The sequence below is a fragment of the Hyperoodon ampullatus genome, assembly GCF_949752795.1.
Source record: "Hyperoodon ampullatus genome assembly, chromosome: 13".
Lineage (NCBI taxonomy): Eukaryota > Metazoa > Chordata > Mammalia > Artiodactyla > Ziphiidae > Hyperoodon > Hyperoodon ampullatus.
The window spans coordinates 31,845,297-31,861,578 of record NC_136926.1 but is presented as its reverse complement, the minus strand read 5'-3'; the positions used below and the strand labels follow the sequence as shown (position 1 = coordinate 31,861,578).

The following is a 16,282-nucleotide window of genomic DNA, read 5'->3' as shown; positions in this document are numbered from 1 at the left end:
CAGTTCCAGGGTTGGTTTGTTCCCACTTCCTTGAGGCCAGTTCTCGGAATTGTGGCATCTTATGTCATGGCTACAGTCTGATCATCATGTAGTTAACTTCTTCCACCTGGTGGAGGTTTCAGTATCTATAAGACAGCTCACAGGAGATGGCTCAGAACATTATCTATAGCCCTTGAGGAGGAGCTGAAGGTCCTTGACTTTGCTTAATGACTAAACTATTATTGTTTAGTCTTGTTGGACTGTTTTCCTTTGTTTCTGCATTTTCTCACTTCTTGATTAAAGTTATTCTTTGGCTAAAGTTTTTCTACAGACAAAAGGCAGGTGGAGGACATGGGGGGAAGGACCATAGGGTCCTGCTTGGTTTCACTCACGTGTGTGGGACAGGGGCTTCCAGGCCTTAGAAGGTAGATCAGACGGGAGGCGTCACTGGGCCCTGCTGAGCACAGCGGGTCTTGTCACTAAGCTTCCTTCCAGGGAACAAAGGGAAGAGGAATGAATGCCAGGAAAGGGTTGACTATCCCCAAACAACTACCCTCTGACTCTTAAAATTAATGCTCGACTGAAACTCACACCAAATATATCAAAATAGCCCCCTTTCTTGTATAGATATTTTATTTATTATTATTGGTGTACAATATTATGTAATTTTCAGATGTATAATGTAGTGGTTCACAATTTTTAAAGGTTATATTCCATTTATAGTTATTATAAAATATTGGCTCTATTCCCTGTGTTAAACAATATATTCTTGTAGCTTATTTATTTTATATCTAGTAGTTTGTACCTCTTTTTTTTTTTGGCTGCTTTTTTGGGTCTTCGTTGCTGTGCATGGCTTTCTCTAGTTGTGGTGAGCGGGGGCTTCTCTTCGTTGAGGTGTGCGGGCTTCTCATTGCAGTGGCTTCTGTTGTTGCGGAGCACAGGCTCTAGGTGCGCGGGCTTCAGTAGTTGTGGCTAGAGGGCTCTAGAGTGCAGGCTCAGTAGTTGTGGCGCATGGGCTTAGTTGCTGCATCGCATGTGGGATCTTCCTGGACCAGGGCTTCAACCCATGTCCCCTGCATTAGCAGGCGGATTTTTAACCACTGCGCCACCGGGGAAGCCCTAGTTTGTACCTCTTAATCCCCTACCCTATCTTGCTCCCCACCTTCCCTCTCCCCACTGGTAACCGCTAGTTTGTTCTCTATATCAGTGAGTCTGTTTCTTTTTTGTTGTATTCACTGGTTTGGTGTTTCTACATTTAAGTGATATCATACAATATTTGTCTTTCTCTGATTGACTTATTTCACTTAGCATAATACCCTCCAAGTCCATCCATGTTTTTGCAAATGGCAAAGTTTCATTCTTTTTTATGTCTGAGTAGTGTTCCATTGTATATATGTACCACATCTTCTTTATCCATTCATCTGTTGATGGACACTTAGGTTGCTTCCATGTCTTTCCTACTGTAAATAATGCTGCTATGAACATTTAGGTACATGTATTGTGTCAAATTAGTGTTTTCATTTTGGGGGGATATATACCCAGGGGTGGAATCACTGGGTCATATTGTAGTTCTATTTTTAGTTTTTTGAGGAACCTCCATACTGTTCTCCACAGTGGCTGCACCAATTTACATTCCCACCAACAGTGTACAAGGGTTCCCTTTTCTCCACACCCTCTCTAACATATGTTATTTGTGTTCTTTTTTATGATAGCCATTCTGACAGGTGTGAGGTGATATCTCATTGTAGTTTTAATTTGCATTTATCTGATGACTAGCGATGCAGAGCATCTTTTCATGTGCCTGTTGGCCATCTCTATGTCTTCTTTGGAAAAATGTCTATTCAGGTTTTCTGCTCATTTTTTAATCGGGTTGTTTGCTTTTTTGATGTTGAGTTGTATGAGCTGTTTATGTATTTTGGATATTAACCCTTTATCGGTCATATCATTTGCAAATATTTTCTCCCATTCTGTAGGTTGTCTTTTCATTTTGTTGATGGTTTCCTTCACTGTGCATAAACTTATAAGTTTAACCAGGTCCCATTTGTTTGTTTTTGCTTTTATTTGCTTTGCTTTAAGAGACAGATCCAAACAAATATTGCTATGATTTATGTCAAAGAAAGTTCTGCCTATGTTTTCTTCCAGAAACTTTATGGTTTCCAGTCTTACATTTAGGTCTGTAATCCATTTTGACAAAGCCACCTTACTATGCCTCAGTCTTTGTGATTCCGTGAGATATTGGCCTTGCCTATGGAATGTTCAGCAACAACCCATGCTTCGAAGTTACTGTTTCACCTCTTTTTCTCCATCACTGAACTGAAGAGTATTTTTTTTTTCTCTCTGCCCACTTGATCAGTGGTTTTCAGATTTTTTTTCCTGCTTCAATTCACTTGAGGGATATGTCACATCATTAGCGGGAGCTTAGTACTGCAATGACTCTGAAGGTGGAAAGAAAAGGAGCTTTGAAATTGGGCAAATTTCCTGAAAAGCAGGTCTATTGAGGGTGCCTCCAGGGTGCACATGGCTTCACATCCCGGGAAAATCACTGTGCAGATGGTAAGAGAGCTGTGTGTCATCCAACAGGATTATTCCACAAAAAGTGGAAACCAGAAATGCCTGGCGACTTATGACCCACGGCCAGGGCAACTTCAGAAAGCTGAGTGTGCAGTGTGATGCAGTGGGCACAAAGGCACGTGCCCTTGGCCAGCTAGGTGGTCAAGCACAAGGAACACAGGGTTCAGAGCCAGGCAGCCCTGGGTCCAGGCCCCAGCTGTTCTGCTTCCCTGTTGCGTGGTTGCAGGCAATCCACTTCACGCCTTCTGATCCTAAATTCCCTTCTCTATACAGTAGAAATAAAGCCTTGCCTGGTAGAACTTCAAAGATGCCATAAGCATATATTATTCATATAAGACATTGCTGTGAAAAGTCACTCATTCAGAGTAATATCCAACAGAATAAAAAACATTTTTAAGCTCAGTCAGATGTCAGGGGTACTGTTTCTGGGCACAAAACATCACATAATAATTTGGGCTCTAAACCTCAAGTCCATTATCACATAAGAAAGAGATGTTAGGTAAAGGAAGGCAATATGGCAACTATTGCCTAGAGCACCAGCTGAATCCTGCAAAATAGAAATTACATTTGGAATTGAATTACATTGTACTAAAACATGGCCATTTGAAGTCCTGAGATTAATTAGCAAGTTCTTTAAAGATATCAGTGTGTTGGCATTTAGATTTCAGTTTGTTTAGAAATAACAGTTCCTGGGTCAAGGTTCTTGTTTCACCCAGCCCTCACCTCTCTTGCCCTTGAAGGCTCACACACTCCCTTTGGCTGCCTCTGTCCGGGACATTGATGATGGCAGTGACTGGTGGCCACCGCTGCCTCTGGCCCCAAGCTGCCAGGGCCACCTTTCCATTGACACTCCACCCTGCAGCCTGTCAGGCAAGCATAGGTGGCTTTAGTGCAATAGCAATAACTAGTTTATATAGACCAAATAAAATGCAGCATTGGAAGGACCCAAAGAGGCGTATGGGTAGAAAACAAAGAAGTTCAGAGACTTTGCACGCCCCAGTGAGGGCATCTTCCTTCTTTTAGCGTGATGATTTTAGTCATTTTATGTGCACAGTTTTATTCATATGAGAAAGGGAGGAAAACTTCGATTTCAGAAGCTTCTAAAAACAACTCGCCCCTGCACTGCCTGAGAACACACCGTGCATTAGGTACAGCTTTGACCTGCATCCCGTCCTTACTGGCAGCTTTTCTGTTGAATAGGGTTTGGTGGGTTTTTTTCTCCTTTTTTAATATCTGGGAGCTGTGACATTTTTAACTGACTGCAGCATTTTGGAGTAACATTCTCTTGAGGTGGGCAACTGCGACGTATAATTATACCCTGTGGAAAATGATGGTGGTGTGAGGTGTGGGAAGGAGGTTACTGAATCACAAAAACATGTTTCCTGTTCAGAAAAAAATGGCCGTGTGTGAGATGTTCCACGTCCTTCTTCTCTGTGCCCAGGGAGCGTGCAGCATCTTTACGTGCAGTCATTGGTATTCGCTGGACCTTTGCCTGCTTTCATTTTTATTGTTTCAGAGACTTATTACTCTTGCAGTGTGGCTCCCCGGTTTGCTGCCTTTTCTCAGTATATATGAGCTAAGGTAGTCAGAGGAAACACTTTAATTACATTTTAAGCAGAGTCAAAGCCTAAGTCTATTTATGAAAATTCTAACGGTGCAGTGAGACCATTAACTTCAATCCCCAAAATAACATAAAGTGTTTTTTTCATAATAAAACGTCCATAGTTGGTGCGTTAAATTGTATCTGCATATTAAAAATCTGCCCTGAACACTAAATATTGCCTAAATGTGCGTACTGTATTTAAAAATCCCTCCTGTGAAAAGCATCCCTGGAGCATGGGCCGTTGTCGTGTCTCCCAAGCTGGTCCTTACGCAGCTGCTCCGAGGATGGGGCATCATCAGCTGCAAAGAAACGCCTGTGCTGTGGTTGAATTGGATTTTAACCATTAACCTGCTCATAACTTTTGTCAAGCAAAAACTGGAGAGATTAAGGAGGAATTGGATGTTGTACTAAAACGTGAACTTAAGGGCGGGGGAAATGTTAGGAGTAGGTAAGCCAGGTATCCCCCGAGCGGCCAGAATTCATGTGCTCAGGAATCCTCTGAAGGAATTCCTTCAAGGACCCGAGCTCTCTCTTTCTCAGCAACAGCAGGATTCAAAACCTTGTTGGCTTTCCTTCCAGTAAATGTGAGAGGAACAGCTCTTCTCTAGAGCCACATAAATGATGTGGTGATTACTTACTTCCCAGGAATACTGGTTCAGAGTACGAGAATGCTTCTGAAAGCATTCGGTAATTCAATTGATGCCGTTTTATTGGAACACATACAGCTTTGACCTTCTTGCAGATAAAAAAGATAGCCAAAGAACCTTTTGTTCTTACCCCAAGAAAAATGCACAGCAGAAAATTGTCTGAAACGTTTGTTGATTTGCTTCATTTATTAAAAGATATTTAAAAGCCAAAAGGGCTGTGAAATAGGACATGGTAGAATGATTGTGTAGCAAAATTACTTAATTTTCCTCGGACGCATTTCACTGGTGGGTTTATTAGTGACTACCTGTTCAGCTCATGGTCTGCAAAAAAAGAAAAGCGGTAGGTCACAGGGTCATCAGAGAAGGCTCAGTCCCTCGGGAAGACAAGGCCTGGAGGAAGAGCCACTTCTGCCTCTGGAGTCTCACGTCTGTGCCAGGCCTCGCTGTGGGCCACACAGGAAGTGGTATTCTATAGCCCTGATGACCTGCACTTCTGTCCTGATTGCTATTCTTGCTCAGAATTCCCAAGCTAGGGGCTTCCCTGGTGGCGCAGTGGTTGAGAGTCCGCCTGCCGATGCAGGGGACACAGGTTCGAACCCTGGTCCAGAAAGATCCCACATGCCACAGAGCAACTAAGCCCATGTGTCACAACTACTGAGCCTGCGCGCCACAACTACTGAAGCCCATGCATCTAGAGCCTGTGTTCCGCAACAAGAGAAGCCACCGCAATGAGAAGCCCGCGCACCACAACGAAGAGTAGCCCCTGCTCGCCGCAATTAGAGGAAGCCCGTATGCAGTAATGATGATCCAACGCAGCCAATAAATAAAAAGAATTTCCCAGCCAAGAAGGCGGCCAGGGGCTTACTATGCAAAAGACCCATATGTCATGTCACAGCTTCTCTGAGTGCCCAATGGCTCTAGAGCAATAGATAAAGTTTTATTTTCTAAGTAGAAGTTTAAACAGTTGACTTTTGTCCTACTGCAGGCATAAGAGGGAATCTAAAGTCTAAGGTAAATATGTTCTCAGCTATTTTGAAAATGTATGCTAATGGAAAGCCATGACATTTAAAACTGGGTCCATCTCAGAAATTTTTTTAAATGACAGTCTCCATAACAAAAGAAAACAAAGCCAGGTGATCAATCCAGAAAGCCCTTTCTTCCTCTCTCTGGGCTCCCCATTAGGTATATTACTTACTCTACAAGCCAAGGATAAGAACACATGGTCTTCATAATGCAAATGTATTCATGGGAATGTATTCATGGGGAGACTGGCTGTATAATTGGAAGCAAAACTGTGCTAGAAAGTGCGAGACCCGATCACCATATCTGTAGAGAGTCAGGAAACTGTGGATGGTACCAGTCATCTGATCTTTTCCTTGAAGCAGCTTTTTGTTTTGTTTTGTTTTGATTTTGATTTTGTTTAAGAAAAATACATTCTGCCACTTAAACTGATTCACATAATTCCTGGATAGGAAGTTGGAGAGGCTCATGGCAGGAACTCCCACTTCTACTGTTGCTTTCCTGCTGTTGCTTCCCTGCAACGATCACATTATCCTAGGAGATAAGAAAATTTCCTATTTTATGAAAGCAATCAACGGTTAAGCAAAGTTTACTTGACATCTTTTATATCGTCTTGTTGCAAACCTTCATTTGGAGACAAGAAGATACGATCTAAGTTGGAAAACAGTCATTGGTCATATGTAGATTTAACTGTATCCCCTCCAAAGCCCTTGTCGGGAGGGGTGGTCCAGGAAGAGCAGTGGACTAAGGATCGGAAAGCATTGAGGTCTGACTCAAGCTGGTCTGCGATGATCTGGTTGTGGTCTTTCTGCATCTCCTGTCTGCAGCAGTAAAGCAGGCAGGTGGTCCTCCATGGCTGCTACTCTCATGAATAGTAGTCAAGACAATGGACTCCTCATTCTGCTCACTTACTGATGCCCGTGGTCAGTGCTCAGAGATGGAGAGCATGGGCCCCGCGCTCACAAAAACATGCAGAGGTCAAGTGCAGGGAGATTGGTTATCATCTCGTTGTTGATTTTGTCTGTTTTCTGGTCACCAGTTAATGAGAACAGTCAAATTAAAATAACTTTTTTTAGACTCGCAGACTTAGAGAACGAACTTATGGTTACCGGCGGGGAGGAGCGTGTAGGAGAGGGATAGATTGGGAGTTAGAGATTGACATGTACACACTGCTACATTTAAAATAGATCACCAACAAGGACCTACTGTATCGCACAGGGAACTCTGCTGTACACTCTGTAATGACCTAAATGGGAAAAGAATCTGAAAAAGAATATATATATATATATATGTGTATAACTGAATCACTTTGCTGTACACCTGAAACTAGCACAACATTGGTAATCAACTAGACTCCAATATAAAACAAAAGTAAATAATTTTTTAAAAAAAACAACTGTTTTTAAAAGCAAGGGCTATTGGAATTCCTGTGATCACCATAAATGCTAAAGAAACCCAGCTGTGATGTGGGCACCTTCCCCCATGGAAAGCGTCTGTTTGTCAGGAATGGGAAGGAACTGGTGTGGCTCAGGGTGGCTTTGTCTCTGGTGGCCCAGCAGGATCTCCTTGTACTAGTGGAGCAAGCGCCTCCTCCCTAATCCGTTGTTGACCCCCTCTCCATCTGTCTGTCTGTCTCTCATCCTGTGGGGAGTTAACTAGTGGCCGTGGGTCTACAGGAAGACACCCAGGTCTTCTTCAGAGTCAGGTCCCTTTTTCATCTTCCCATGAAAATAGCAAAGTCTGGAAACTTTCTGCCTTTCTGGAGAAGGCAGAGGGGAATGAAATTGTAATTACATCACGACAAACTCAAAGTATTAATAGAATTAAATTGTTATAAGGGAAGTCAAATAATAGTTATTACTCAAGGGTAAAATAATTGTCATTCATAGAGTAACAAAGACACTAGTCAGAAAAAGAGGATGACTTTAAAATCCCTGAAGCTATTTTAAATGCATATTTTATGGCGGAATAGACGTTACATGTCTAAATAAATCCTTTATCTATTCTATAACGGTCTCGTTCTAGATGGAATTAACTAACGATTTTTACTGTATTTTTATTAGCTTAATTTATTAATAATCCTGAAAATGTTTTTATTTGTTTTTGTCCTGCATTGCACAGTACCTTACCCTTCAGTTAGCAATGTATATTGTGAATCTGTTAATACAGCTCTAAGTGTGTAGTGCATCTGATCCTGGTCTGCCTCCGTGGTTTTATTTCAAAATGATAAATACAATGTAAAAACTATTATGATAATGAGGTGTCAACAATGACCATGACTAAGGTACCTTACTTTAAAATGGGCAATTGAATACTGTTGGTGAGAATGTAAGTTGGTGCAGCCACTATGGAAAACAGTATGGAGGTTCCTCAGAAAACTAAAAGTAGAATTACCATATGATCCAGCAGCCCCATGCCTGGGCATATATCCAGACAAAACTACAATTCAAAAAGATACATGCACCCCTATGTTCATAGCAGCACTATTTACAATAGCGAAGACATGGAAACAACCTAAATATCCATCGACAGATGAATGGATAAAGAAGATGTTGTATAATACATATATACAATGGAATACTACTCAGCCATAAAAAAGAACGAAATAATGCCATTTGCATCAGCAGGGGTGCAACTAGGGATTATCATACTAAGTGGACTGGGCTTTTGGGATTAGTAGATGCAAACTATCATATATAGACTGGATAAACAACAAGGTCCTGAGATAAACCATAATGGAAAAGAATAGAAAAGAATAGAAAAAAGAATGCATATATATGTATAACTGAGTCACTTTGCTGTACAGCAGAAATTAACACAACATTGTAAGTCAACTGTACTTCAATTTTTAAAAATAAATAAATAAAATAAAATGGCAATTTAAAACTCTAACTCTTACCCTTACAGTATTATCATTTCCCTCTTGGATGTGATGAAATGGTGTGTCCTGATGTTCTGTTGTGTGGAATTAATAGTGCACGGGGGACAGAGTCAGGACAGGGCTCTTTTCCAGCCAGTCTCTGTTGAGGGCCGAGCTGTAGGGTAACAGCAGCTTTAACACACAGCAGTTCACAGAAAGCACGTGCACTTTTTTTTTTTAACATCTTTATTGGAGTATAATTCCTTTACAGTGGTGTGTTAGTTTCTGCTTTATAACAAAGTGAATCAGTTATACATATACATACATCCCCATATCTCCTCCCTCTTGTGTCTCCCTCACACCCTCCCTATCCCACCCCTCTAGGTGGTCACAAAGCACCGAGCTGATCTCCCTGTGCTATGCGGCTGCTTCCCACTAGCTATCTGTTTTACATTTGGTAGTGTATATATGTCCATGCCACTCTCTCACTTCGTCCCAGCTTACCCTTCCCCCTCCCCGTGTCCTCAAGTCCATTCTCTACGTCTGCGTCTTTATTCCTGTCCTGCCCATAGGTCCTTCAGAATGATCTTTTTGTTTTGTTTTGTTTTAGATTCCATATATATGTGTTAGCATACAGTATTAGTTTTTCTCTTTCTGACTTACTTCACTCTGTATGACAGACTCTAGGTCCATCCACTTCACTACACATAATTCAATTTCGTTTCTTTTTATGGCTGAGTAATACTCCATTGTATATATGAAGCACGTGCACTTTTACAGATGGACAACATGAACCCTGCAGACAGTGCCCGTGCAGGTCTCCAAGTACTCCAACTCCGCACACACCCACACTGCAGAAGTCAAGCTTTATTGGGGCATCAAAGCCCAGCAGACTGCCCCCAGACACTACAGTCACTCATTCATTCAGTGACTAATTATCGGACTCCTATCACGAAGCGTGGGCTCCACACCAACAAAAATGAGGACCACGCAGCCCCTGCCTGGAGGCATCCACAACCTGGGGCAGAGACGGTAGGATATGCCCAGTGCTGTGCACTGTGTGGTCGGGTCTGAGCCACCTGCAGGCGGCAGGGCTTCCCATGGGGTCTGTGAGCAGGCGTGTCCCCACTCCGACCGTACTAAGGAGCAGCTCAGCTGATAAGACACAAGTGGACCCATGAAAAGGAATAATGAATTGGTCCCATTGAACCGCAGACTGATTGCTCAATAGTGGCCACTGGTGGCAATGGCCAAGGTGGCCAAGTGCTTTAGCGGGGGATGGAGAGTAGTGGGGGTATAAAGGAGCTTCCGTTCTAAAGAGGGAATTTGGAAAGCCACGCTGGGGCGTGTCCGAGGATGTGAGTTCCTGGTACTACATTCTCTGGCCCCAGAGTGTTTTAGCGCGATGTTTCCACACACACGATTTGCCTTTGTGTCTTCCTCCTGCGCTTCCCTTCTTTCCCAGTTGGTGCCAGGAAATATAAGAGTAGGTGCAGAAAAGACAACAAACCAGTGTTACTAAATGCCTCTTGCTACCATCCTTCTTCCCAGTACCTCCTTATAGCGTTGACTGCGTGAAGGTGAAACAGGACGTGAACTAAAGTGGAAATTAAAATCCCAGATTTTTTTTTCAGTTGTCAACTGATAGCAGAGGACATTTTCATTATAACTTGAACAGAAAAATGTATATCTGACTAATAACATGAAGATTAAAGACCCTAGGCATAATAATGCCAAATCCTTAAATAAATGGACATCTAAGCTCCATTACAAATGAAAACTCTGGCAGAAGTTCTTAGAGGATTTTAGGCTGGAAGTCATGAAGTCTTAGCTTACCTACTTTCACAGATTTAACCAAAAATAACCTTCCTTCAGTTTGCACTTGGGAAGAAAAACGATATCTTTATATCTCGTAGGAGAATATTGAAAGGATGTAATGTAATTAAGAAATTGAGAGAAATGTTAAATTTTCTGTAATAAATATTCAGGTAGGATGGGGATGAACCCCCAACCATTTTCAGTAGATGGTACAGATAAATTGTGGGCTTACTCTTCAGCCCCCATCCGTGTTTGTGGCATTTTAACTAAAGGAAAACAAAAAAAAAACTAAATGAGATATTTAAGATATAAAGTAGTTTAATAATCCATTATTTCATTCCTGTGAATATTCTTTTCCTTCCTTGACCCTTGTACATTTGTTTTTGTTTTTGTTTTGCGGTACGCGGGCCTCTCACCGTTGTGGCCCCTCCCGTCATGGAGCACAGGCTCCGGACGCGCAGGCTCAGCGGCCATGGCTCACGGGCCCAGCCGCTCCGTGGCATGTGGGATCCTCCTGGACCGGGGCACAAACCCGCGTCCCCTGCATCGGCAGGCAGACTCTCAACCACTGCACCACCAGGAAAGCCCTGACCCTTGTACATTTTTTAAGAACACCCCCCAGTCATTAAGATCCCTGTGTTTGTTTACCGCACTGAATTGTAATTTGTCATGTCACTTTTCTCTTTCTTCCAGAGTTTCTTTGAAGGGCAGTCTGCACCATGGGACTCTGCTAAGAAAGATGAAAACAGAATGAAGAACAGATATGGGAATATTATTGCATGTAAGTGTTGACAGCATCATTGTGCTGTGATGTAACTTTCTTTTCACATCTGCTAAGACTGACCACCAGCCTCATGCGGCAAGAATTTGCAGTGCAATTACTGCCTTCATCCCGCTGGAAAAGCTGGTGTGATGCTCGTATTAGGGAAAGGAAAAACTACCTAAATACCCCCGCTATGTCCATGTGTCTTGCTGTGGGGCTAGTTTTACTTTTAGATTTAAGGTTTGGGTAACCTAGGTCATGTTCAAATGCTGAGACAGAAAATGCATTTTGGAAGGAGTAAACCTAACAGATCTAATGCTTCCCATCTGCTCCATGAGAAGGAATAGACATAATGATTCGAAGCACGCCTTGCTGCCAGGAGCTTCTCAGCAGACATGAGCTCATTAATCCTCAGGACACTTGGGGTAGGGAGGTCAGTAATAGCCCCATTTTGAGGACAGGAAACTGAAACTCAGAAGTTAAATGGTAGTCCCTGTATCACAACACTCATTAGCAAAAGAGCTAGGATGATATCTCAGAAATTCCCAGTTCCTATGAAAAGGAATCGTACCAATCCATAATGCCTCGGACGGTTTTTAAATCAAGCCCAACCTCATTAATGTTCCGTAACGATGCCGGGATGCCTGGTAGATTGATGAGCTTCCTTCTTCCAGGGCTGAAGCCATCCATCCCCTGCATTAAACTGCTCAAAGCCACACGTGACTGCACCGAGGTACTGACAAGGTACTCACGGAATTAATACTATCTCTAAAGATATGTAAATTTAGAAAACAACAATAATGTGAAATATAGAGCACCTAGCCCATCCTCCCTTATTACTTGTAAGAGAACGAACTTGAAAGGTTTGGATACTCCAGCGGAGCTATATATTATCTTTCTTGATTGTGGAAGTGCGGTTAGATTTTATCTGCCTGAGTTAACATTTTCTTGGTAGGACAGTTGAGCTTCTATAGCAGCGCCACCCAGTAGAATTTTCTGTGATTGTGGAAATGTTCTGTGTCTGTGCTGTCCAGTGCAGTAGCCTTCACCATACCAGCACTTGAAATGTGGCTGGTGGGACCGAGGAACTGAATTTTCTATTGTATTTAATTTTAATTATTTTTAATTTAGATCGTCCATGAGACGAGGGGCTCCCATATTGGATGGTGCAGACCTACAGTGTGTTTCATTTTTAACAAGAAGGGTGTCGGGGTTTACATATAATATGGACCATCCCAACTGGGCCTGAACATGTCCTGTTTTCCCTTTTGCCACTCACAAAGCCAAACCACTGGTTTTGCAGATGGCAAGTGCTAGCTTCGGGTGTCTTGTGCATTCATTTACTTAGAGCTTCATTTTTAGAGAGAAGATGTTCCCCTGAGATCTAAGGCTTCATTGCCCCTCAGTGAATTCAGTCAACACTTGGCCCCCCGAGGACCCCCAGGGTGATAGGGGCGATGTCTCTGCCCTCAGGACAGAGCAGCACAGGCAGATGAGAGACTGTGAGTCTGGTCACTCTGCACCAGGACGCAGTCCTGCGTTGGAGCTGTGTGTACAGTGCTGTGTGCTGCAGGGGCTCAGAGAAGGAAAGCATTATTCCCAGCCAGAGAGGGGTCATGGGAAGAGTCCATTGGCCAATATAGATCCTCCCAAGTTCCTTCGTGTTCTCTGCAAGCCTGCTGAAGCTTCACACCCTCAGAAGAATCCAGATTTCTCAAAGTGGCTTATAGGAGCCTTCCCAGGGTTCCTTCAGCTCTGCCACTAATTCCAAGGAGGTCCACCGAGGTAAAATGGGCACTTCACAGCCATGCCACCCACGCCAGGTGGAAGAGATGTCAGTGAGCCCTTGTCCTGCGGCCACCATCTCCGAGGTGTGGGCTCGCCCCGAGCATCTGGAGAGCAGCGTCCAGGGCTCTGATGTGGGCTGTGCTCAGAGGCCCGGCCTGCCCCTGTTCAGTGTGACTGACTCGGCTCCTTCCCGGTGTGTAGTTTGACGGCTGCACTTGGTAGATGCTTGAGAAATAGTTTTGAATGCTTAAAGAAAAAAATGATACAAGCTAGCATTCGCTGAGCACGTGCTATATGCTAGACACCCCTGTTACACCTGTTAAGCCCTTTACACCTGTTAACTCCCTCACTCCCTGTAATGATCCTGTGACATGGGTAATATTGTTTATCTATTTTACAGGAGAGGAAAACTGGGGCATAAAGAAGGTGAAAGGGTTACACAGTTAATAAGATGGGGACAAGATTCCAACCCAGGGGCAGCTCTTAGAACCACCACCCAGTGGATGCTGGATAGTCAGTCCCCACTGGCCATTAGCATCATTGCCTGCACAGGCCAGTGTCTGTGACAAGAGGCAGCTTAAGAAGACTTTCACCCCCCTCATCCCCATTCTTCATCTCCCCAGGCCGCCTCCAAATAAATATACAAACTAAGTACAAAGAGTACACTCCCTGTTGAAGGCAACTTCAAGCCAAGCCCTCCAGCCCCCAGGCTGACCCCCTGTGGCCCCCTGTTCTGAAATTCTGGAGCTGCCACTGTTGTGGGCCTTCTGCATAAATTCTTCTTCGATGGCTTCAGATCTGTTGCCTAAGAAAGATATTGGGGTCAGGGTCTAATTTATGTATTAATTGTTAGCCTATCATCACTAACCATCACTAGCTCAGAATGGGCATCACCACCAAGATCATCTTCAACTCTCAAGACTCTGCACTTAGGACATATTATGTCATCGCCCTAGGCAGGCACTGGCTGTGGTCTGTGTGCCCAGCAGAATGTTGTCAGAGGTGGAGAAGGTTTAAATCTACCTCCCACCCCCATGAATGTACTGTCTATGGGCTGGACCAGACTAGGATGCACGTGAACTAATAGGACAATGTAATTGACTAAGGGAAAAGCCTTTGGGGGCAAAAGAGAGGAATTTAGGATTGGGAACTAGAAGACACAGTTCAGAGTCTGTTTCACCACGTATTAGCCAAGTGACCTTGGGAAAGTCATGAACCTTCTCAATGTCCCAGTTTCCTAAAAAGCCAGCTGTTGTGGAAATGAACTGAAATGCCACATAAAAACATCACTGATCGTTGTTACCTTTGAAAAATCACATCTTTCTTCTCTGTTACTCCTTACCCTTCCTCAGCTTAGTGGACTCAGTAGGTCATTTAAAATGGAAAAACAAAAGCAGCATTTGGAAGTCTCGGGTTGGAAATGATGAACTTGTGGATAATTGCAGGCGCTACGTTGCTCCCTAATTGTCAGCAGGATTCTGCACAGCGACCCGCTCATCACGGGCTGTGACCATGGGCTCTATTTCTGGAGAGTTTCCCTGGCTGTCGCCTTTATTCCTGATAAATCCCAGAGGGGGAGGATTTTCCAACTCTCACCTGCCTCCACCTCACCTGTTGGGCTCTTTCAGTGTTTCTTCCATCAGCTTGCGTTGTTTTTGTGCTTCTGTAGGGACAATGTCAGAAAGATGTCCTCTGCCCAGGCAGCTCTGTCCAGTCTCCTGATCTTACCCCTCAGCTGCCGTGGCATTCTGAAGGCTTTCCCCGCACACACATTGTCTTTTTTAATGTATTTTAAAGTAAAAATTGTCTATATTTAAGGTGTACAACATGATGCTTGATATAGATAAATAGCAAAATGATTACGATAGCCAAGCTGATGAAAGTACCTTCCCCTCACGTAGTTGTCATTTTTTATCTGTGGTGAGAGCACCTGAAATCTACTCTCAGCAAGTTTCTGGATTCAATACAGTATAGTTAACCATCGTCATCATGGTGTACATTCAATCTGGAGACTTAGTCATCCTATGTAACTGCCACTTTGTACTCTTTGACCAACACCCCCCCATTTTACCCCTTCCCCCCAACAAGCTCCTTGTAACCACCCTTCCACTCTCTGCTTCTATGAGTTTGACTTTTTTTAGATTCCATGTGCAAATGAGATCATGCAGTGTTTTTCTTTCTGTGTCTGGTTTATTTCACTCAGCATAAGGTCCTAAAAGTTCATCCATGTTGTTGCAGATGGTTACCTTTTCCTCTAGTTTTCTACTGCTTTCTGAAATCCCTCTAGAACTGTCTGTCGTTGTTTATATAATTGTCTATAATGGTCTATGCTGACGTATTCTGAGACATCAGCCACTTAGGCCACCTACCGAACAATTATTAATGCTCTTAAAATAAGGTGTGCAAATCCTTAGATGCTCCTAGCAGCTAAATAGCAGGAGTTTGATACCACATATGGGTTGCAGAAATACCACTACTGCTGGCTGGCTTAAATACCAGAACTGCCCTGATGCCAGCCCATGCCAAGTCTGGTGTTAGAACTCACAGCCTGAGTGCTGTTTCTCTAGGGGGGCCGCAATCCAGCATGAGCTCCCCAGTAGGGTCTGATGAAGCCACTGCAGTGCTAAGCACCCCTCTGAGAATCACCATTTGGAGCTGCTTCATTTGAGACTGTATGTCTTTAGTTATGGCAGCGAAAATGAATCTTTGATATTGTTAAAGTTGTAGAAGGATTTCAGGAATAAAAATACTTATCTAAATCACCCTAATGTATACACTCAAACTGGTTGTTTCTTTAAGGCATGGAGAAAAGTATTACATCTCCCTTCCCCACTAAAAAATTCTGTAATTGTGGAAAAATCAGTGTCCCTGACTGGGAAGCCCGCTTCAGGGAGTCTAGGCTTTGGAAATAGCACCACTAACTACCATGAGGAACTGGGGGATTCAGTGAACATGTCCTACAGATTCTTGTTAGTGCTTTTCAGAGAACATAAGAAGTGCTTTAAGGATCACATTCGTAGTTTTGCAACAGTGTTTGCATATAAAATGGTTTTAATGGTGCTTAAAAACTGTTTATTGGCTGTTGTTCTTAAGTAAGGTGAATGTTTCCCTCATTTACACGATAAATTTGCTGAGCAAGCCCCTTCCAAATACAAACAAATACCCCATCCACTATTAACAGACAGACACACACACGCACACACACACACCCGCAAGCGTACCCCCCCGATAGT

At 43.3% G+C, this 16,282-nt stretch overlaps 1 protein-coding gene across 5 annotated transcripts in view; it reads left to right on the top strand.

The window, feature by feature from the left end:
• The window catches only part of PTPRM (protein tyrosine phosphatase receptor type M), a gene marked incomplete at its 5' end in the record, with an annotated part of 766,253 nt that overhangs the window by 650,970 nt on the left and 99,001 nt on the right, over positions 1 to 16,282 (top strand). For all 5 annotated transcript variants that reach the window (XM_079718129.1, XM_079718128.1, XM_079718127.1 and 2 more), the window contains one exon: positions 11,192 to 11,279. In XM_079718129.1, the coding sequence (XP_079574255.1) occupies positions 11,192 to 11,279 (88 nt within the window). The remainder of the gene's footprint in view (positions 1 to 11,191; positions 11,280 to 16,282) is intronic.